Below are 24429 nucleotides of genomic sequence, written 5' to 3'. Positions count from 1 at the left end.
ATTTGGGCGCCTCCGTAGCCAGGTGGGAAGGAGCAGCAGTGCGTAGTACACGCTTCTTGATTAGACTGGGGTTCGAGCCCGTCCCCACCAAATACGGAGGATGCGGAAAGGTCAGGGAATGACCACCGCATATCCCGGAGCAATATGGGCTTAGTTGCTAATGCTCCTAAAAACCAAAATAACAACATAACAACAACAGAGAATTTGACAGAATGGGGTAAAGGAATTTTAAATCAGAGAAGGTCAAAAAGAGATGACTCCAGTTTAGGAAGTCTGTCACAAGGAATATCAAAACAGATAATGCATAATTACTACCTTTAAATAGAAAGGAATCAAGAGTGAATAATTAGAACAAATAAGATGAGTGGCGGTTGAGGCAACCAGTAATCAAGTTTCTATCAAAAAAAATAAGTGGGGCATGGCAGATTAAAAATGTAAATGGATATAGACATAGTATTTGTGAATGAATTAGGAACTTTTTGGAAGATCTGGTTCTTTTGCACAGTTATTTGTTCCATTAGTTTGAATATTCATTATAGGCTGATGGAAATTAAAAGATGAGGTGGGAGGGACGTGTATAATTTGATTACATCAAATTATACACGTCCCCCAACAATGATTATAACATATACACAGTAAGAAGATACTAGAATCCTTGACATAACACTGCTAGTTTGGGAGGTTAGACACACCAACAGATCAAGGCAGCCACAAGGTGAAATGGATTTTTGCAATGCTTCTAAAAGACCTGCTTGGAGTCCTCATGAGACAAGCAAATATAAAGGATGTGTTAAGGTTATAAGAGCAAAAACAGGCACACATATACTTACTTGTACATTAATGGCAGGGGAAAAATATTTCATGAAATTGAGATATTGGTCGTCATCAAATGCAGACATTACAGAGATATTAGAAACACAGTGCCACTCAGATGTACAAGATGCAGAATTTGAATGTGGTGTGTACAATGTATGCAGAAAGGTATGCATGCAAGCAAAAATATATGACAAAACAAACATGAAAGGAGAGGAGGAGTAATGCTCTTGATTAAGAAGCAAAAAGGGATAGTGCACCCAACTGACATGTGTTGCTAGAGTAATTCTGAATCACTTTGCTCTGACATTTGCACTGGAAAAATAAAAACTTCTCCATGCATTAAGAGTCTATTGAAAAAGGAACTACTACATAGCATTGATCATAATCTATTTATTTGGGATTTACTTAAAGATATAATAACTGCCAAGGGTAAAGAGAAGAGATTTTGCTTTTGCAAAGGTGAATACAATGCTCTTAGACTGTTTAAATTCTTTTCAGGAGAAAAAAACTGGTGTTGTTAACAAATGGAAATGCTAAATGGGAAATATTCAGGAAAAGTTACTGAAACTACTAAGATTTTTATACCAAATAAGAGACACTATTCAAGGTTTAGCTCTAAACAGATGTCCCATGAACTGATGAGAATAGCAACAGAAAATAAAAATGGATGAGATGATTATAAATTATCAGGAGACAAAAGAAGTCTACATTAGATATAAATAGTCTGCAATAAAGTAACCAAGAGAGTTACACAGGCTAAGGGAGAAAAGAATTCTTTGCCTTATGTTAAAGTAGAAGGAAAGGGATGAACCATATTGGTCACTGGACACAAATAGCACAACTACTGATGGTCATGTTCAGGTTTCTGACAACAGTGCTGGATTAAGGCATGGGCTAATAGGGCAGCCGCCTGGGCCACCAGAAACTTACTATAGCTCGGGATCACTGCCCTTATGCAGATTTATAGGATATGCAAAGGGGGGCTGAAATAACCTTTCTGCCAGGAGCGCTGAAATTCCTTAGTCCAGCCCTGGCTGACAAAAAATAAATATTTGGCATCTACATTTACACATGAAATATTTTTGGAATGGATTACCAGAAATTTACCATTTTTTAACTGGGAGATAACTGATCTTATGATAACTGAGAGCAAAGTAGAAGAGAAATTGTTGAAACTAAAAGTAAATAAGGCACCTGGGGTCAATGGAATCTGTCAAAATACATTACAAAAAGCAGCAGCAGAAGAGGTGAGTAAACCTTTAGCCATAATTATGAGCGCAATCGTCGGCTCAGAGGAGAACCCTATAGACTGGAGATGTGCAAATTTTTCCTATGCTTGAAAAGGAGACTCATAGGGAAAATTGATTAATTACAGCAGACCTGTAAGCTTGACCTCTGTACCAGGGAAAATAATGGACTTAATGGGTAAAGAGTAAAGCAGGATCATCCTGACAGGAATGCAGTTGTGCAGCAATCAGCCTATGGATTTGTTGCAGCACAACTGCATTCCTATCAGTATGATCCTGCTTTACTCTTTAGCCACTAAGTCCATTATGGTCTGACCAATCTGATTAGCTACTGTAATGCAGTAACAAAAGAACTGAATTTAAAAAAATATTTTAAAAACATATACTTAGATTTCCACCAAGCTTTTGATATTATATCACATGGATGAATACTGTATAAACTGCAAAATTAGGAGCAAGTTACTAATGTGATAAAGGGTTAACTGAGTGGCATAAGACATGAGAGTGGTTATTAATGGCTACTGCTCTTCATGGACTAATGTTATTAGCGGAGTCCCTAAGGTTTGGTGCTGGGTCTCTCAGTGTTTTCAAAATTTATTAATGATATCGATAAATTTAATATCAAGGTTTGTAGGGTTGTTAATGACAGTAATCAGGGTATGCTACTCCAATAAGACCTGAAAAATTACTTGGATGGACTGAAAAGTGGAATTATATTTAGAGTGATAAATGTAGTGTATACTGCATTTGGGTAGCAATAATCCCAGAATAACATACCAGTTGGGTTATACTATACACTCATGTTAGAGGGAAAAAAAAAAAAAAAAAAAAAGAAACTTGAGGTAACTGTACAGCCCAACATGAAGTTCTCACAGTGCTGATAGGCTACTAGGACAGCTCATGTGGGTTCTGTCAATAATACATAAAAATTTTGCCAGCATCAATAAAGAGGTGATTATCCCATTATATAAGACAATGGCTGGGCTACATAATGAGTACTACATATAGGTAGTAGTAATAATAGTGGCATGTGATGCAAGAAAGCAAGCGTATGAGCTTATGAGCTAGCAAAAAAAAAAAAAAAAAAATTACACAACAATTTCCTCTAAATGTTTGTCCAGTTCCTCCTTAAATTTATTTAACCTATCAACTTCCACAATGACAAATGGAAGTTTGTTCCAGCAATTAAACCATCTGCTGGCTAAAGGCAAATTTCTGCACATCTATTCTACATCTGCCTTTCCTCAATTTGAATTTATGCCCTCTTAGGTTTGTAATCTGAACAATTGGAAGAATCCCATCAGAATTCAGCGTGCTCAACCCATTCAAGGCCTTATACACCTCAATCAGATCGCCTCGCAGGTGCCTAGTCTCCAGCCGCTGCAATTTGCAGAACTTAAGCCTCTCTTGGTAAGAGGATCCCTTCATTCCCCTCACCAATCTTGTTGCCCTTCTCTGTACACGCTCAAGCAAATATACATCCTTCCTAAAATGAGGCCTCCAGACCTGTACGCAGTACTCAAACAAGTCTCAGTTTAAGACGGATGTGAATCTGCAATCAGCCTATAATTGTACTATTGTCTGGTCAAAAGCCTACCAGAATATTTATAGTTGTGTCTGACACTTGGTTCTTGAGTAGGATGTGACCTACTGTGGGGGATGGCTGGATATCAGAGAAGAGCAACAAGACTGGTCAGGGGCACAAAAGGTTCTCTTACAAAAATTACTTTGGTTCTGGAAACTAGACACCTGCAAGGAAACCTGATTGAAGTGTTTAAAGCTTTAATGGATTGAGCAAACTAAATAAAGATCAAAAGATGAAATAAGGATATTGATGGCATCCATACTCTTTCCTGCACATCACATAAAATAGGGATATAAATTTATATTGGAAAAGGATCATTTGCAGGATAGACATGAAAAAATTTGGTTTCAGCCAGAGAATACTTGATTGTTGGAACAAACTACCATCTTGTGGTGAAAGCAGGTTGTATGAATATATTTAAAACAAAATTGGGTGAATTTTAAGTTTTAATTTTTTTTCTCCCAAAATATGGTATATCTTGTGGATTTTAATGAGTTGACTTGTCACGATCGAATTTAGAAAGGAATGCAGCTTATATTGTATACAACAATCGTACATGATTTGGATATTCTTGTAATAAATTCTCAATTAAGATTTTATAGTTGCCTGCTCTTCCGTTGCCTAAAAAATGTTCACACACTTTTCTTTAAGGATTTCCAAGCTTCCATTTCCAAAGAGATTTAACATTCTTTCTTTGATTTTGATTTTTAAATCAGTAATGTGTGGAAACTTTAATTTTAAATAGTGAAAGTCAGAATTATTTATGAGACCTAACTTTATGTGAAGCTGTATAAAAGTATGTTTGTTCAATTAACTAGTTGAGATTTTTCTTTCCAGGTACAAGATTCATATGAAAGGACCAAATCTTTATTTCATAATGAATGGTTTTGACTTGACTGTCCCACTTGCATTAAAGGCAACAGTATTTTGTATAGCCAGATTGTATGCTGTTGTACATTAATATCCAAATACATGCATATCTGCAAGTAACTTTTATTTACAGAAAAACTAATAATGTGCTGAAACCTTTAGCCTTTAAGACTGGGATTAACTGGATCACCCAATGATCCAGTTCATCCCAGACGTTCTCTACAGGAGTGTGGTCAAGGCTCTGAACTGACCAGTCCAACTTTTCGACACTCATAAACTGGTCCATCACAATGTGAGTAGTATGACATGGAGTATTGTTATCCTGCTGATACAGGTATGGGCCTTTCATGACATGCTGCCAACATGGTAATGTATTATCACCCAGGGTGTCTAAATAGACCTCAGTATTCATTATTTTCCCAAAACAACCACGAAAAACAGTCATAGACCATCACACTGCTTCTGCTAACATTCATCATCAAGATGACACAGTCTGACAGGTAGCTTTCTCCTGGCATCTATCTGCCACACCCAGGCATAACCATCAGACTGGCAGACTATATAACATAATTTGTCACTCCAAGGCTCAGCTTCCACTGATCTACGGTGCAAGAATGGTGGACGTTACACCAAGCTAGACAGCATTTGGCATTAGTTAGGTGATTAGTGGATGCTGTCTCTATGGTAACCAATATCATGCAGCATTCTGCACACTGTACTGGTGCTGGCATGTGTCCAAATAGTCTCATTGAGGGCTGTGGCTTGTGTGCTGCAACATGCCCTAAGCAACCTGTGTTCCAAGCAAACAGTTCTTTGCAGTGCTTCCCTGTCAGGTTCCATTAGCACTGAGGGTTTCCCAGGTTATTTCATAATGGTCTCAACATCATTCCACTTCCATTTGCAAATTACATCACCAGTCATCAATGTAGGTATCTTTAGTGCCACTGAAGAGTCACGTACAGACTGATTGCTTATGTGGCACCTTATCATCATTATTCTGTACTGAAAATCTGTTAACTCCACCAATCATGGCATCTTGCATTCATAATTGTACTATTGTCTGGTCAAAAGCCTACCAGAATATTTATAGTTGTGTCTGACACTTGGTTCTTGAGTAGGATGTGACCTACTGTGGGGGATGGCTGGATATTAATAGCAGGGGGGGATGGCTGGATATTAATAGCAGGGCAGTGTAGATCTAAATATCCCAATAACTTTGAAACTTCTGCAGATGTGCCACTTGTATGTATATATATATATATATATATTGTTTCATGTTTTTAGAATTCCTTTGTGTGGATAGCATGACTGATTGGTATAGACGGAGGTAGCACACTTCTGTCTATTGACTTGGCACATTATGGTCTAAGTTGCCAATGTGCCATTAAACACAAAATCAACCAACTTCCATCTATGCCAATCAGTAGCACACCTTTAATTTCAAAGAGTCAGTGAAAAGCCTCTATTCTTCTGGTTTTTCTCTTCCAAGGGCATCAAGCAGCCCATCAACATCATTACACTTGTTAAATATGAATAAAGCTCATTTTGTCATGTATAAAATACATGACAAAATGAGCTTTCTCAGATAGTCTAATGAAAAATGGCTTTGGCTTCATGAAGTGTGTTTAAGTCTGAGGATTCATACTGTGAGTCAGAGCTTGTACAGTTTATTTCCATTGGGTCATCAGTGTTTTCCTCTTCTAATGACTAGGTTTCTAGAGGAACAGGAACAGATAAGGCAGTCACAGCAGTTCATCACCATGACTAAGTTGTCCAATGGTTAACAGAATATTTGTATATTCAATTTTTTCTTTTCTGTTTACCCTTTCTATCTTTCAGTTGGTATTATGTAAATAAATCAGTAGATGACATGTTTGTTTGTTTGTTATTTGGTTTTTAGGAACATTAGCAACTAATGCCATATTGCTCCGGGATATGCGGTGGTCATTTCCTGACCTTTCCGCATCCTCCGTATTTGGTGGTGACGGGCTCAAACGTCGGTCTAATCAAGAAGTGTGTGCTACGCACTGCTGCTCCTTCCCACCTGGCTATGGAGGCGCCGCAGATGACATGACTGGCTGGCTTCCTTTGCACCATGAGAACAGAAAACAGAACAGTACAGTGATACTTATTTTTTTGATACTAGAGAGCTATTAAGTGCTCGATATTTCCTATATTCTATTATATTATGAATCAACAGGGCTTACCTTTATTTTTGATATAGGAAGCTTCTTTTCCAACTTTCCTTGTCCAACTCGCTAATAATTCATGGGGAAGGCGATATCAATTTTGCAAGACATTGTCATAAAGTTAGATTTTGGAGGTCTAAACTGTCTAATAATTAAGGATCGATTTTTTCTTTTTGGTGCTGTGGCAGGAATTTTGAGTTAAATTTAGGGGTCTAATAATTGGATATGGGGTGGGGGGGATGGGGGTTATTTTCTACATTCCTTAAGTCGGACTAGAACTTTTCGGGGTGTCATGTTCACAGGAAGAGAGCTACTCACAATTAATCCGAAACTTTTGTCTTATGTTGTAGTGTTTGTTCTTCATACATGCGTATAAGTGACCAATCGTCGGACAATAGGAATGGCCTACGGATATTGATTGAAGTTGCATGTAGTTTCATCTCTAAGGTTTCTGCAATAAGTAGTTTGTAGTAGTTGTGTTGGATATTTATAATTTTAGTTTCATTAATCACCTTCCTCATGAATTATTAGCGAGTTGGACAAGGAGAGTTGGAAAAGAAGCTTCCTATATCAAAAATAAAGGTAAGCCCTGTTAATTCATAATAGTGATACTTATGTTCATTTTTTAACAAGCTTCTGAGACATGAAGTGCAATTAGTACAGCTATAAGAGCCCACATCTTGTCTTGGTCACCTAATTGCAGACAAAATAAAGTTCCCATGCTTTCTTTAATAGGAACATATGAGTTTACAATATGTAACAGCATTAACTCACAGACTTAACTCCAACTGACTGATCTGTCTGGAAGGTTTATTTTATCAATCTGAAATAGGGATTGAATTGTCTAGAAAACTGCTGTGAGCTGATCTAAACTGATGCAACAAAATCTGGAGGACTCCAGATCTTCTCAATCAGCAAACCAACTAATATGAACAAATAGACCAAAATCTAAGTAAATGAAAACTAAAATATGAAATACATCGTAAACTGAGGATGCTAGGAAAAAATGGGCTGAACATTCAAAATTATTGTTAAAATTACACTGATTCCACCACATTTCTATTGAAAATATTTGTCACTATTGTTAAGTGTTATTAGAAGGGATGGACAAATAAAGCAGATTATTTTTTTGGCTTATGTTGATCAAGTTTGCTTCTTGTTTACCACTATTATGTAAGCATGTAAGCTACCTGCTCAAACTCCCTCCAATCCAAGCTAACCAAGAATAAGCAGCAAAGTTATACACTAATTTAGATGCCTACTAGAGCACTGATAGGTGCAGCCCAGGTGTACCCTTGAAGCATAAGAAATATTGAATCTAGCAATGATGTCTTTTATAATCTCAAAAGACATCACCCATACTGTAAGAATCATGTCTTTTGAGTTATGCAAAACTCAGAATGGCACCAGCATTAAGATGAGTAATTGCATCACACAGGGATTATTTCAAAACAGACATCCAAAATTTATTATTTACTTACCTTGTACACAAAGATAAGTAAATAATAAAAATTACCATTATTTTGGAATTATTCTTGTATGTATAAAAGTAACCTAACTACTAATTAAAAGAGATATAAACAAATCTGCATAAAAATGCAACACCTCACTGAAGACCTCCCCCAACTATATCTAAGTGTGTGTGGGGTGATATGAAAGAGGGTATTTAATATTTTACCTGTCAGACTTGGCTTCAGGAATGAATAAGTCTTCATAAATAGTTATGTTTCAGTGTTTTTTATTAACCTTTTATAGAGAATATATGTTTTTCATGTGTGGCCCTGAGGACTGTGTGTGCACACATGTGTGCGCTTTCAAGGTCATTTCATATGCATTTCAAATAATGCATCCATTATTTGTTTTAAAATTTTTCCAGTACTTGCTGCCATCACTTATTTGTGTTTATGGCTAACAGCAGTATAGTTTTGATAGATGGTGGTAGGAAAATGCCTTTTAAAATCAGCCATTGTTCTGGTGAAGTGCAACAAATTTTCTGATTTTTTAATTTGATTTTGGAAAACCAAGTAAAACTCAGAACAAATTAATATTTAAAAACACTTAAGTTCAATTTTTAATTTATGTGAATTTTCATGAATCAGGGCCCAACACTTTTGGACACTCACTCAAAAAGGGTTAATGTAAAAAATAACATACTGAATTTAAGAATTTGATAATATCTTGCTTACCTTTTAGAGCTGCAGCAGAAAGTCCTGAAAACTTCATCATTAGAGGACTGCCAATTTGAAACCGTTGTGCAAGGTGTCTTTAAGAAAATTATTACTTTTTAAAAAAGTTGAAGTTGATTAGATACATGATATTTAATGTGTGATAAAATCATTTCACATAGTATGAAGAAAATCTATTATAATGGATCTTTGACCTAATATCTATATATCGAAAAGAAATACAAAATAGACTCAAAAAAACAGCATAACAACCCCACCATGGGTTGTTTGCTGTTTTTTAATAAAATAATAAATAATGACAACAATACAATAAATAATAAATTCAAAATAATAATAATAATAATAACTCTGATCGACAAACACGGTGGTGGCCAATACTGGCAACCTTCAGAAAACCTATGAGGAAAAGATCATAAAGTACACAGAGCTAAGACAGGAGATCAAGGAGATGTGTGGTATTTGGAACAAGTAATGACCGTCCCAATCACCATGTCAACCACTGACGGTGCCAAAGACTCTACACAAAAGCCTAGTAGCAATAAGCCTGCCAGGGAACAACTACAAGGAACTCCAGAAAAGTCACAATCCTGAATGCCTGTAGGATAGTCAGAGGGTCCCTCGACCAAAAGTACTAATAGCTGGAGATAACAACCACCCTGCAAACTTGGTACCAGTACTTGTCACAGAGTTGGAATCAGCCCCGTCAAAGGGCTGCCTTTGACGGGGAAATGCTTCTTGGTATAAATGTGCAGCCTCGAGTGCACTGCCGTTGGCTTTACCATACGTGAACTGCATGTCCACATACTCTTCGTTGCTGTAACCTCTTTCCATGTTGACTATCCTTTGACAAGTACTAATATGCCTGCTACGTCATAGAGCATTGAGAAAGGGGAAAGGGAGAGAATGACATAACCTAACCTAAACAAACAAGTCAATGGCAGATCCCAACTCTGTACAGTTCATCTTGTCAGTGGTGGTTCCAAACTAGAAATGTGCAATATCTCAAAAATGATTCACTTAAGGACCCATGTTTACTATTTTTTTTTTTTTTTCATATTGTAGTCTGTACAGTTAACCTTTAAATTATTTAACTTTATTTAAATTTAATTATTAAAATTATTTAAACCTTTAAATTTAATTTAAATTGACCATCACCTTTGAAACACCCTGTATACTATAAGTAACAATGACAGCAGATCATTAATGCATCTAATAAATCATGTTGTATTTGTGTTGATTTTAGGTGAAAAGCACTGCAATTTCAGCTACATCTTTGTAGCTGAAATTGCAGTGCATATATTCTGTGTATATGGCCAATAAAAATCTTTATACAGACATTTCTTAAATAAAAAGGGACAACAGTGCACCCCCCCCCCACACACACATGCACAAGTTACCTCAATGAATATAGACAGTTTCCAAACTTACAGCAGGTTGTGTTCCTAGAAAAGTGCTGAAAGTTAAAAACCAATTTTCCTTGGGTATAAACAATGATATAACAGGATTACATTCCTTATAAAGAGTCCAAAAATGCAACTTTTTATAAATTAGAATAGAAATAGCATGTTTAAACAACTGTCAATCATACACAAAATATGTTATAGTGCCCATAACTATTATAATTACTTTGACAGTTCTTTCTCATCATCATTAGCTATTTTCAATCCACTGCAGGATGAAGGCCTCTCCAGCAACTTTCCAGTTCCTTCTGTTTTGTGCAATGGCCATCTATTTACTACCCACAAACTCTTGAATTTCATCTGTCCATCTCCGTCTTTGTCTTCCAGGTTTTCTTCTGGCTCCTCTTGGGTACCATTCTGTTATTTTCTTAGTCCATCTCTCATCATGTCTTCGAGCTATGTGTCCTACCCAAGACCATTTTAGTTCTTTAGTTTTAATAAGAATGTCTTTTACTTGAATTTGCTGCCTAATCCATGTGTTTCTCTTCTTATCGAACAGTCTAATTCCCAATATAATTCGTTCCATTCTTCGCTGTATAGTTCTCAGCTTCTTTTCCATTGTTTTGGTGAGTGCCCAAGTTTAACTTCCATAAGTCATGGTGGGGAGTATACATTGGTTCATTATTTTACGTTTCAGACAAATTGAGATATGTACAAATGTACAAGTTACCTCAGTGAATATAGGCAGTTTCCAAACTTACAGCAGGTTGTGTTCCTAGAAAAGTTCTGAAAGTTAAAAACCAATTTTCCATGTATAAACAATGCTATAACAGGATTACATTCCTGATAAAGAGTCCTCTCTTACTAAGTATTATCTATTTTTTGCTTTATACCACCCATCACTGGGACACTGATCTTTTCTTTTATCAGTAAGTTAAAAATAACAAAAAGATAAACATTATCACTGGAAACTTCAGGAAGCAGATTGACTGAGGTGTGGTTTTTTTTATTTATTTATGTTGTTAATACTATATTATTAAAACAGTATTGCATTCCTGATGAAAGGTCAAATATGTAACTTTATATAAATTAGAATATGAATAGCATATTTGTATTCTAATTTATAAAAGTGAGTCCAATATGCAATAGTTCACTGTAAGAATTCCAGAACTGAGTCAGTATCATGATGCGAATACAGGTTTAGACTTCCATAGATATACTTTTATTAATCTTTTAAAAATAATTTTTATATATTAACAAAAACATGATTTGATTTTAACAATAATTTTCATGTATAAGATTATTTTTTTTTTATTCACCATACTGTTTCATTTGAACCAAGAACCCAAATAGTGTTGAGGTTAGTTGAACAATCTGAACAAACAGGCAGTGTTTTAGATGAAAGGAAAGTCTTGCCTGCTGATCATCATTAAGACTACCACAGAGGGTTGAAGCTTGGGAAGCCTAACTGTAAAGCTCAAGGAAGAGTTTGTGTATACTTTTACAATAAATAAGGTCTTACAGCATAATAAAGATTGTGACTTGTCTGCATATCCTTAAAAAATTCAGCTCTATGAAATATGAAAGAACATCACATTCAGTTCAACAGAATTCGCTGCACTCATCACACTCTGACTGTGACCTAAACAAAATTTGGTTTTCTGTTGAAGCACTTTTTCATTTAAATGGATATGTGAAGAAGAAACACATTATTGACAATCCATTACATTCACAAAGGTCACCATGGGTAAGAACTCTCTGCATTTGACATTTTTGGATCAGTATTTGTCAAAGAAACATCATGTGATGTCTACCTCAGCGTCATTAGGAAAAATTTTGTGCCTTTTCTCTATGGTTTTAGCATCGATGCAAATGACGATTGGTTTCAATAGGATAGTGTGAGGGACCTATACTGCAGGGGTTGTTGTTTTAAGGTTTTAGGTGCATTGACTTAGACCACATTGTGCCTTTCAGTATTATGCCTGTACAAATTGTGTTCATGGGCCAATTTGCATGCTGTGTGAGTGGAAAAACCTGAAATAATTCACAGGGGAACCTTACTCCCTCCATCAGAGATTGGCTAACAACAGCCTCAAATGAAGAGTTTAGATATTCCTCTTGTCATGGATGGGAAACAAACTGAGATCTCTCCAAATGAGTGATAAGTGATGAAACCACTGTAGTGTAATGGAAGACCAGGAGTGTACTGGAGTTTCTGGATGAAATTTTTTAAAATGGTAATTTCTAACTGCTACCCTGAGGTGTATAGCAAAGGACTGGCATGGTTGCCAATGTAATCTCATTTAAACTCATGTGATTTTTATCTCTGTGGTTATCACAAAGACAGTGTTTCAAAAAAATAGATGAACCATTCCTGCACTGAAGAAAACGTCCGAAGATGAAATATGTCAGGGAAAAATTGGAGAATGTTCTTCGCAACTTTACTCTGTTTATCAATAATGTAACATATTATTGATAAACATGGAGGACACATTGAACATGTTGTAGAATGAATTTCCCAAGAAGATGACTGTTTATTAGAAAAACTTTCAAGCCTAAAGGCAAGTAAGGCTCTTTGCAGTTGATGGCACATACCAGCAATTCTGAAGGAGGCAGCCAGAGAGTGCACTGAACCAATAAAGTTAATTATGGGGGCATCTTTGGACTTGGGAGAGATTCCTTGTGATTAGAGAAATGGCAACGTATTGCCAATACATAAAGGCAGTTCTAAGAGTGAAGTCGGTAACTACAGACCAGTTAGTCTGACTTCAGTGGTAGGAAAAATCTTAGAGACTCTCTAGATTGCACTGGCCTCTAGATGCTTGGATTGCACTCTTAAAGGTTTGCACTCTTAAAGGCTTAAGAGTGCAATCCAGGGATATTTAGATAGAAATGAAATTCTGTAGGACGCAACATGGTTTTGTTAAGGGAAAATCATGTTTAACTAACCTGGTAGGTTATTTTAACACAGTTACTCATGAGCTAGATGTAGGGAACAATTTTGACATGGTTTATTTGGATTTTAGCAAGGCATTTGACTCAGTCCCTCATAAGAGGTAACTATATACGCTGGAACATATTAGGATTACTGGAAAGATTCTAAGGTGGATTGCAGGGTGGCTGCAGGACAGTAGGCTGTGATTAATGATATTCTTCAGCTTGGTGTAACACCAGAAGAGGGGTCCCCTAAGGATCGATTCTTGTACCAGTGTTGTTTCTGATTTTTATAAACATTGACAAAGTGATAAAGGACGTGATGTCAAAATTTGCAGATGACATAGAGCCATTAATGATCAGTGCCAAGAAGTACTCCTTCAGTATGACTTGTACAGGCTTCAAGAATGGTCAGAAAAGTGGCAACTATGTTTCATTGCAGCAAAATGCAAGGTCTTACAATTGGGGAATCATAATCCAAATATGAATGCAGGAATTTTTGGAATATTTGGCGGGCCGTAGAAAATTCCTAATTCCTAACTGAAAACTACATTCTCTGCATAACTTTAAAATGATTTTTTTTTTTTTTTAAATGTAAACCCCAAACACGAGAGATATTAGAACCTATAGTACTTAGTACCGTGCTTGGGTTGGAAGTTGAGAAGACGAAAGAAGATATTTGTTGACATTGGACTTGAACTTCTGTAGACTGTAATTTTCAGGAAATACGTATGAAGGAAGGTTTTTTAAGCTTTTGCTATTCTTTTCTAGTATGAAGGAAGGTTGTTCCAGAAAACGGCAGTTGAATGAATAAACGAGGAAGATGAAAAGTTGGTTCTGTGAGTTTGAAGTCGGACAGTAAATGAATGTTGGCTGGTGGCAGCATGTGTTCGGACTGTTTTGAATGAGAGAGCGGGAATTATAGAAGCCAATTCAGAAGAACAGTGCCCATGGAAGTATCTGTAGGAGAGGCATGCAGCAGAAACAGTACGTCTATGAGACAGTGAGTGGAGAGACTCTGTTAGAGATGAATTATTAATTAACCTAACTGCCCTCTTCTGAATGGAATCAAGAAGCCTGAGAGAGGTTTTGGGGGCACTCTCCCAGATGTAGGAACAATATTCCATGGTAGGGCGGATTTGCAATTTGTACAGAGTGAGCAGCTGTTTGGAAGAAAAGTAACGCCGAGAGCGAAAGAGAAAACCAAGTTTTTTAGATGCAGAGGAAGCAATATTTGTAATGTGCTTGTGCCAAGAGAGATTAGAAGTCAGGGTAATCCCCAAAAGAGATATATCATTTTGCCTAGAAATCGGAGTATCACTAAAGGTAAGCATAGGAGCAGAAGAATCCTTTTTGCAAGGGCTGCAAATAATTCTAAGAATTATTTTAGAAGGGTTGAAATCAACTAAGTTGTCTTTGCCCCACTGGAGAATTACCTGAAGATCGGCATTTAAGGAATTTGTAGCAGACTTTCGAGAAGTTGAAGCTGATTGAACAGGGCAAGGTTTCTCAAAGTGGAAAGTGGAATGCAATGTGATATAATCGGGAAAAATTGTGGATAGGATTTCCAGTTAATGGAAGAAGATCATTAATATACAAGAGGAAAAGAGTGGGGGAGTTATGCAGAGGAACAAATTTTATACCTACCTATATCTACAGATTCAAAAATAAATCGATGGATATATAATATAAAATATACCAGTTTGTTTATATCAAATTTTAATTATTACTTATTTATTGTACTAACAGCAAAAAATGCAGTTAGTAACACAACAAAATTATAATTAATGCGATGAATGCGGTTGTAGAGTGGAACTAAGTTTCGTAATATCGGGTTTTAAAGTACTAGTTCCAATTCATAAAAAGTCATGTAAATGCGGGTCAGTTAGACATGATCGTATTTTTGATTTTACATATTTCATTTTTGAAAAGGTCTGCTTACATATATGTGTACTTCCGAAAATGATGTAACCTTTCTTGAAAAATTTTTAATTTTTGAATAATCTTACTCAGATAATGTTGAATAAAATTGAATTAGATTTTCATTTTTAAATATTGTCTTCAGTGCATCATTAGATTGAAGATCTAACTGTAATTGTAAATTCTCATCAACATCATTGATGGGTACGTCAAACCGATTTTGAAAAAGTTTAAACACCTTTAAATTATTTTTAAAATCAGAAAATCTAGCCAAAAAATTTTCCTGCAGCAAGCTAATGTTTTGAACAAAATTTTCAGTGGAAAAATTACAATTAGGCATATTTTTAGATAAATTATCGCAACATGGAAAATGTGAAAAATTATTCCCAAGTAGTTGACTTAAAAAACTCCAGTTTTGTTTCAAATGCTTTGACATTATAACACAATTCATTGACAAGTTTGTCTCGTCCTTGTAGTTTCATCAACTATCTCAAGTTTGTTGCAACCCATGATACATTACTCTGCAATTACTGTTACCAACATGCAAGACCTTGCATTTTCCAATGCCTTTTCTCAGTGTTTATCTAGATCTTGTACATAGCAATGTACATATAAAACAAGTACTTGTACAGCATAATTGCAATGTACACGGATCATAGGAAAGTCATAATCCAACTATACAAGGCAATTGTAAGCCTGCATTTGGAATACTGTGTCCAGGTATGGAGGTCTCATCTGAAAAAAGCCATTAAGCTTCTTGAAAGGATCCACAGAAGGAAAACTCATCTGGAAAAAGACATTAAACTTCTTGAAAGGGTCAAAAGAAGGATAACTCACATGGTGAGATTAGTAAAAGAATGACCATGTGAGGAAAGATTTCAATTATGTGGGTTGCAAAGCTTAGCAATTAATATTAGAGGGGAACTGCTTGAGGTTTCTAATACTTTGAAAGGGGTTAGTAAAATGAATGAAGGCAGAATTTTCATTGTAAGAATTCCAGAACTAGGGACCATATATTCAAGTTACAGGGGAAGAGGTTTAGACTAGCTTGTAGGAAGTTTTCTTTTAGTCAACAAGTTGTTGATTACAGGAAAAAGCTGCCTTCATGGATAGTCGAGGCTGACAATTTGAAGAAATTCAAAGGTCAACTGATCATCAACTGCATGAGGAGGGAAGCACCTAATTTGTATATTCTTATCTACTTTCTTTTTTTTTTTTGGCCAGTGCAGCAAAAGCTTGTGGCTAATACTAATACTAACAATGCTGAATACAGTTCAAGTGTTAATTTCAGTTTCTTTACAATATTTTATGTTCTTTGGATAAATTAAAAAAATCATCTTTTAAATAAATTTCATTTGTACTTTGCCTGGGTGCTGTATTTGTACTGTTAAGTGAAATACAATTAAAAGAAAAGTGCAGGTTGGATTACTATAAATAAAAATATGGGTGGCAATTCATTAGTTATGTAAGGGCAGAGCGATGTAAGTTCAAGTTCACCAAAATGACACCGCCAAATGATGAAAAGAAGAAAGCTTAAATAATATCAACTGTTAAAAAGAACACCTGATAAGAAATTATTTCAATAGCCAATTACACTGTAGCTAAAGGCAAATTATTTATATATAGTGTGAAACTGCCTTTCTTAATTTAAATGTACAGCAGCAGACTTAATTTCTGAATGCTTCTTATTTTTATTCCAAATGCTAATGCACACACTGTACGAATATTGGAAACATGGTATCACTCAAACATAAGGGATGCAGTATTTGAATATAACAATAACAATGTGTGCACACAGACAGACCATGGTTGGGGGGGGGGGAATTATGCTTTTGGTTAAGCATAACACAGAATCTAATGAAGTGTATCCAACTGATATGAGTAGTGGCTAGTACAGTGTTGAGTCAGTTTGTTGTAACATAAAAATGAGCATATGTTTATAGGCCAAATGACTGTGATGAGTATAATGAACAATTATATAGACAAATAGAGTGCAACAACAAATCAGAATCTTATAATAGGAAATTTTATCTTTCTTGATATTCACTGGAACTTGTGGGCAGGTGGCTCACAGAATACCAGAGTTTTTATGGATGCATTGGTGACTGCTTTCTGCAATAGTATGTTAGAGAGGCAATAAGAGAAAGCAATACTCTTAATCTGAAATTATCAGCAGCGATCCTTCAGACATTAAGAATCTCTAGAAAGAATACCACAAGGTGGCAATAATCATAATGTAATGATGTGGGGGTGATGGTCATAATCCCGACAAGTACCTTGTTAATACCAAGAAATAAAAATCTTGACAAGCTATAATACATACAATACAATACTGGACTATCTATAATACTAGATTTAAAAATTCTAGGAATTAATAGTTTTTTTTGGAGATCATTGTTCTCATTTATTTGAATTTTTCCTTTAGAGAAATCTGTTCGAAAACAGACGTACAGCATGTATTTAGGTAGGACCGCAAACCTATATAAAAGTATGTACAAGAATGTACAAAAAACTAACAATGGTAAAAGACAAACCTCATGAGGATATTTATTATTGGTGTTGTGAAAGAAGAAAATCAGGTGATTGTAAAGGTACAACAATTAAAAAAAATAGTTTCCACCAATTTTGTTGTCCGTGCATTAAGTCACAGAACTAGAAATTCCATCTACCCAAAATATCATTGAAGCTTGTCACAGAGGATGAGAGAACATAATTGGATGAGTGCACATTGGTGTCTATAGTATCGTTGAAGAATTTCAGAAAGAACAGCAGCATGCAGATAACCAGATTGAATGCTACTGTGCGGTGAACTCTGTCTAACACTGAAGAAGGTTACAGTTGATAGGGAAATGAGAATTTTGAAGATTATCAATAATCATGAAAATCAATCTATGATGGATTACCTTCATGGAATTAATAATATTGATTATTAATAAAATTAATAACAATATTTAAAATAATATTGTTAAATTAAGGTAATTGTTTTAAGTAAATTACAATTATATATTTCAAAACTATGACATTTAAATGTTTAATTTTTTAAATATTTAATTATTTTAATAATAAATGACATTTAATGTATATGTGCAATATGCCCAAAAAATGTGCAATGCTTGCAATGTACTTGTTTTATATGAGCGTATTAACCAGTGTATTTATAAAACTACCAAATAAAACTAGGTTTTTTTATTTTATTATTATTATTATTTTATTTTATTTTTTTGCTGTTATTAGCATTAGTAAAAGGCACATGATGCAAGAAAGCAAGCTTATATAGCATCAGCCAAAAAAAAAAACAAAACAAATCTAATTTCACCCATCCACTCGGTCCAAATGTTTGTCTAGTTCTGCCTTGAATCTATTTAAGCTATCAACTTCTACAACAACAGATGGAAGTTTTTTCCAGCAATCGACAACATGCTGGCTAAAGGCAAACTTCTGCACATCTATCCTACAACTGTCTTTGTCTTTCCTCAATTTGAATTTATGCCCTCTCAGGCGATTATTCTGAGCAAGAGGAAGAATCCCATCAGCATTGAGCATGCTCAAACCATTCAAGACTTTACACACCTCAATCAGATCAACTCGCAGGTGCCTAGTCTCCAGACATTGTAATTGTCTGGAGTAATTTGTAATTAAGTTTTGTAATTTGCAAAACTTAAGCATTTCTTTGAAAGAGCAACCCTTTGTTCCATTCACTAATCTAGTTGCCCTTCTCTACACTTGCTCCAGCAGCTCTACATCCTTCGTAAAATGAGGCCTACAGACTTGTCTACAGTACTCAAGGTGTGGCCTGACCATTGCCTTGAGTACTGTATACAGGTCTGGAGTCCTCATTTTAGTAAGGGGATTATTAAGAGAGAGGATATTTACAGCTGTTGATATAACAGCATGATGGGACATTGGTTTGTTGGGATTATGGCTGTAGGATTATGACCCACACCTCTGATGTCAGATTTACTTAAAGATATAACTAGGGCTTATAATACCGGTCAAAATCTTAATACCAGCATTTCGGTATTTTTAATTTATGAAACCAGGATACCGGTATTAATACTGGTATTCCAAAAACAAATGTTTTTCTCAATAAAATTTGATGACAATTAGGTGCAATAAAGTAAGGAAAAAAACAAGTACTGTAATTACTTTTACAATAAACATTTATTGCAATAATAAATATTCAAAAAAAAATCATTAAAAATACAGTTTTTCTTAAAACAAAAAATACATACTGTTACTGCAAAGTTTAGTTATGTTTAAGCATCTGCACTACCTGTCCGAATGAAGTGAGCTCTTAAGAAACATAAGCAATCAACGTTTAAAATGGATCTAATTTTGGTACATACAGTATTTGATTAGTGGCAGAAAACACCCTTTTCTGCCACAAATATGGACTGAGATTGTAGACGATCTCAGTCCATATTTTCTATGCTCTGAACTTTTTTAGCACAAATAGTTAGCATTAGTAGAGGCATATGATGCAAGAAAACAAACTTATGCAGCATCAGCCAAAAAAAAAAAAAAAACCACTTCCACTTCACCCCTCCGTTCGTTCGAAATACCTGTCCAGCTGAGCCTTAAATTTATTTAGGCTATCAACTTCCACAACAACGGATGGAAGTCTGTTCCACCAACCAACTACCCGCTAGCTCAAGGCAAATTTCCGCACATCTATCCTACATCTGTCTTTCCTAAATTTGAATTTATGGCCTCTCAGGTGATTATTCTGAGCAAGAGGCAGAATCCCATCAGCATTGAGCATGCTCAAACCATTCAAGGCTTTATACACCTCTATCAGATCACCTCACAGGTGCCTAGTCTCCAGACACTGTAATTTGCAAAACTTAAGCCTTTCTTCATAAGAGCAACCCTTTGTTCCATTCACTAATCTTGTTGCCCTTCTCTGTACTCGTTCCAACAGCTCTATATCCTTCTTGAAATGAGGCGTCCAGACCTGTACACAGTACTCAAGGTGTGGCCTGACCATTGGCTTATACAAGGAAATTATCACCGCTTATCCCTGCTAGAAAAATTCCTGTATATCATTGACAAGACACCATGAGCTACCTTTGCAGCCCGTCGCACTGCTCAGAGAACTGTCTGCCTGCACGATTACCCCCAGGTCCTTTTCATTCTCTACCACTGTCAGTATAGTACCACAGAGTTGATACGTTGCTCTGGGGTTGCTGTTTCCCATATGTAGTACTTTACATTTGTCAATGTTAAACTTCATTTGCCACCTCTCAGCCCATCTGCTAAACCTTTCCAGATCCTGTTGCAGCAGCATAGCTTCAGTAGTGTCCTTAACAATCCTGCCAACCTTTGTATCATCTGCAAACTTGGACATTAAGCTTGATACACCATCATCAATATTATTTATAAATACAGAAAACAATAATGGACCCAACACTAAACCCTGAGGGACTCCACTAATAACATTAGTCCATGATGAGCAGTGTCCATTGATTACCACTCTCTGTCTTCTCCCCCTCAACCACCTTTTAACCATAGCAGCAATTTGCCTCCAGTGCCACATTGCACCAATTTGTGCAGCAGTCTTCCATGTGCAACAGTATCAAAAGCCTTTCTAAGACCACGTATATAATATTAAAGTTATTCCCAGCATCCAGTTCTTTTGTGATTTCATTATAGTATCCAATCAAATTGGTCAGACAAGACTTCCCCTTAACAAAACCATGCTGTGTCCGAGCTATAATTGAATTCTTGTCTAGATAATCCTGCAGTGCTTCTTTAACCAATGCCTCCATTAATGCTCCTGGAACAGAAGTTAAACTCACAGGTCTATAATTACTTGTGTCAGCCTTTGATCCTCCTTTGTGAATTGGGGTCACATTTGCACATCTCCAGTCTATGGGTACCTCCCCTGAGTCCAAGGAAGCTCTCATAATTATGGCTAAGGGTTTGCTTACTTCCTTTGCTGCCTCCTTTAATATAACTAGATAGATCTCATCCATCCCAAGTGCCTTTCTTGTGTTTATCTTCAACAATTTCTCCTCCACTTTACTCTCAGTTATTACAAGATTATCTAGCTTACTGCCAGAGTTGAATACACCTCTGGCATTCCCCCTCCATGAATAACTCCTCATGTGTGAATGTCGATGAAAAATATTCATTTAGTTTGTTAGTTACCTGGGCAGGATCATCAACAGTGAACTATCAATATCAAGTGGACCAATCTGATTCATCCCCTTCCATTTATAGTTTACATAAGTAAAGAACTCTTTGCTGTTTTTCTTTGCATCCCTTGCCAAAGATTTCTTGTAATCTGCCTTCACCTGCCTAACCTGCTTTGTAACTTGGTTACAGATAAACTTGTATCTATCAGAGGTTTCTGTGTCATGTGTTAATTTATATGTATCCCATGCATTTTTCTTCTCTGCCATATGTCTCATTAGTTCATCTGAAATCCATTTAGGCCTAAACCTTGAACAATATTTCTTAGTTGGTATGTAAAGCCTAGTAGCTTCCAAGATAAGTTCTTTGAATGCTTCCCATTTTGAATTTGCTGTTGGTAACATCATCAGTTGGTCCCACTGTATAGAATTTAAATACTGTCTCAGACCATCATAGTCGCCTTTACGAAAGAAATAACCCTTCCCTTTACCCCTGATGGTAGTTACCTCTTTGAGTAAATCCCACTTCATCACACTGTGATCACTGCCACCTAGTGGTTCCTTTATCTGCAGATTCTTAATGCATAAAGAATCACTAATGATAATCAAATTAAGAGTATTACTCCCTCTAGTTGCCTCTCGAACATGCTGATGTAGAACATGCTGATGTAACGAACATGCTGATGTAACAAACACCTTGCTAGTGTGTGAGTGACCAACCCACAAATTCCAGTCAATATCTGGGAAATTAAAATCCCCCATTATAAGACTCTCTCTCTCTCTCTGATTTACTGGCCCACTCTATTTCCCTGTGCAGTTTCTTATTATACTTATCAGAGTCATTAGGCCTATAGCACACTCCTACTCTCAATTTTGATCTCCCAATGCTTATATCACACCAAACTGACTCGACACTGCACTGTCCAGTGATGTCAACTGGCTTCACTTGCTTGGATTTTATGTGTTTCTTAACTAATAGCAAAACCCCTCCTCCCTTCCTATCCTGTCTATCCTTTCTGTAGATGTTGTAGTCCCCAAATTCCAGTTCTGCATTCCTTATATCTGTGGGACACCACGTCTCTGATATCCCAACAATATCCGCCTTTGATGAATGGAGCAATACCTCATATTCATCAAATTTATTTACCAATCTCCAGCATTGGTGTACATGCAAGTATAAAAGTATTTCATTAATTTCCGACTCAAGTTCATCTTTTAAAATCTCATTGTAGTCAGGCAATTTCTTATTTTGGAAAGAATTTGCGGAACACTGTTGGTCTTCCAAAGTTGAATTCTGTTCATTATTTTGTGAAGGAGAAAGATGTTTTATTCAGCAAAGTATAATTTTCACTATAGTATCTTTACTGAGTCTGGGAACGAGCAAAGAGTGGGGGTAAGGAATAAAGAGAGCAAAGAGTGCAGTTAAGGAATTCTTCACATATACAGGGTGTCTCAAAAATACACGGCATAACTTCAGGAATGAATTCCTCATATGCAGACAATAAAAATATTTTAAAGCAACATAGTTCCAGAAATGCTTGGTTTCCGAGTTTTAAAGGTCTGTCTATGACACTTAACTGTTCACATCACCTTATAGTAATTGTTCAAAATGTCCACCTTCTGCCTGAATACATGCCTCACATCGACATCTCATGGACTCGTGAAGACGATGCCAAATTCCTGGCATGTTTTGTATTGTCTCACAACCTGCCACAATTCGATTGCAGAGTTTCCACATCAGCTATGCTATCGGAGTCGAATACAACAATGACTTTAAATTGCCCCACAAGAAGAAATCTAGTGGGTTTAAATCAGTGAGCGGGGAAGCCAGACAGTTGGTCCACCTTTACCTATCCACCGACCAAGAAACCTTCAAATCAGGTAATTGAGGGCTAGGTAGCTGAAATGTGCAGGACCGCCATTGTGCATGAAGTGTGTTTGTTGACGAATGATTAGTGGTGTGTCGTCCAAGAAATCAGGTATGTTGTTTTCCAAAAAGTTTCTGTATGCATGCCCTGTGAGTTTGTTTGGAAGTACATGGGGCTCAAATAACTTATCACCAAAAACACTCGCCCAGATGTTGAGGCTGAACTGCTGTTGGTGTGGTGATGTGATGGAAGAATTGCATGTATTGAGACCACTGTAGTTTTTGATTATCTTAAATGACATCCATGAAGGGATATAGGGTGTGATGTTTAAACTTGCAGATGATGTAAAGATCAGTAGAGTAGTTAATGATCGTTGCCAAGCAGCTTCTTCAGAGTGATCTAGATAGACTTCTGGGATGTTCAGAAGTCTATCTAGGTCACCTATAAGCTTTAATTCAGCAAAATGCAAGGTCTTACACCTGGGGAACAGCAACCCCAAAATAGCTTATACACTTGGTGGAGTTGAACTAAAGTCAATAGTGCAGGAACGGGACTTGGGAGTTACAATACAGTCAGGCCTGAAGTTGTCCGAGAATTGTAGACAGGTTGCAATGTTGCATAATGTCCTATCGATGATTTATCGAACATTTGCTAGTAGAGATAACGATGTCATAATCACATAAAGGCGATTTTATAACCTTTATGTGATTAAATTATAAACTCTTTTTTTTTTTAATTAGTTTCGAAAAACCAGTATTTTTGTATCAATACCGGAAAAAAATGACCGGGATCCCAGTATTCGGGATCTCAGTATTGTAAGCCATAGATATAACCAATGTCACAAGTAAAGGAAGAAATACTGTTTTGATAAAGGTGACTACAATGGCCTTACACAGTTTTTAAATTCTTTTCAGTGGGACCAAGTAATAACAGCACTAACTTTAAATTCTAAATGAAAAGCATTCAGGAAAGCAATCATAGAAGTTACTAAGCTTTACATTCTAACTAAGAGATATTGTTTAATGTTTAGACTTAATGTATGTCAGATGTACTAATGAAGCTAGTAGTAATAAAAAAAAAAATGCATGAAATCATCATAAATTAATAAATTATCAGGGGAGCAGATACTTGCACTAAGTACAATCTGTACTTAGTGAAAATTGTACTTAGCAATCAAGTCACTAAAGGAGGGGGGTTAGCAAGCTAATGCAGATTATGAGAAGTCTTTGGCTAAGAATGCAAAGATTTTGCATATGTTAACACCAGAAGGAAAGGGATGA

The 24429-nt window shown here is 36.1% G+C and overlaps 1 protein-coding gene across 1 annotated transcript in view; it reads right to left on the bottom strand.

The window, feature by feature from the left end:
* The window catches only part of LOC150079337 (ciliogenesis-associated TTC17-interacting protein-like), a 103922-nt gene that overhangs the window by 53414 nt on the left and 26079 nt on the right, over window positions 1-24429 (bottom strand). Inside the window, exon 3 of the mRNA XM_090383036.1 lies at window positions 8894-8970. Coding sequence (XP_090239162.1) covers window positions 8894-8970 — 77 coding nt within the window. The remainder of the gene's footprint in view (window positions 1-8893; window positions 8971-24429) is intronic.

The sequence above is a fragment of the Mastigoproctus giganteus genome, chromosome 10 (genome assembly GCF_048544385.1).
Source record: "Mastigoproctus giganteus isolate SK-2022 chromosome 10, ASM4854438v1, whole genome shotgun sequence".
NCBI lineage: Eukaryota > Metazoa > Arthropoda > Arachnida > Uropygi > Thelyphonidae > Mastigoproctus > Mastigoproctus giganteus.
The sequence above is the reverse complement of the archived record's forward strand: the minus strand, read 5'-3'. Positions and strand labels throughout refer to the sequence as shown.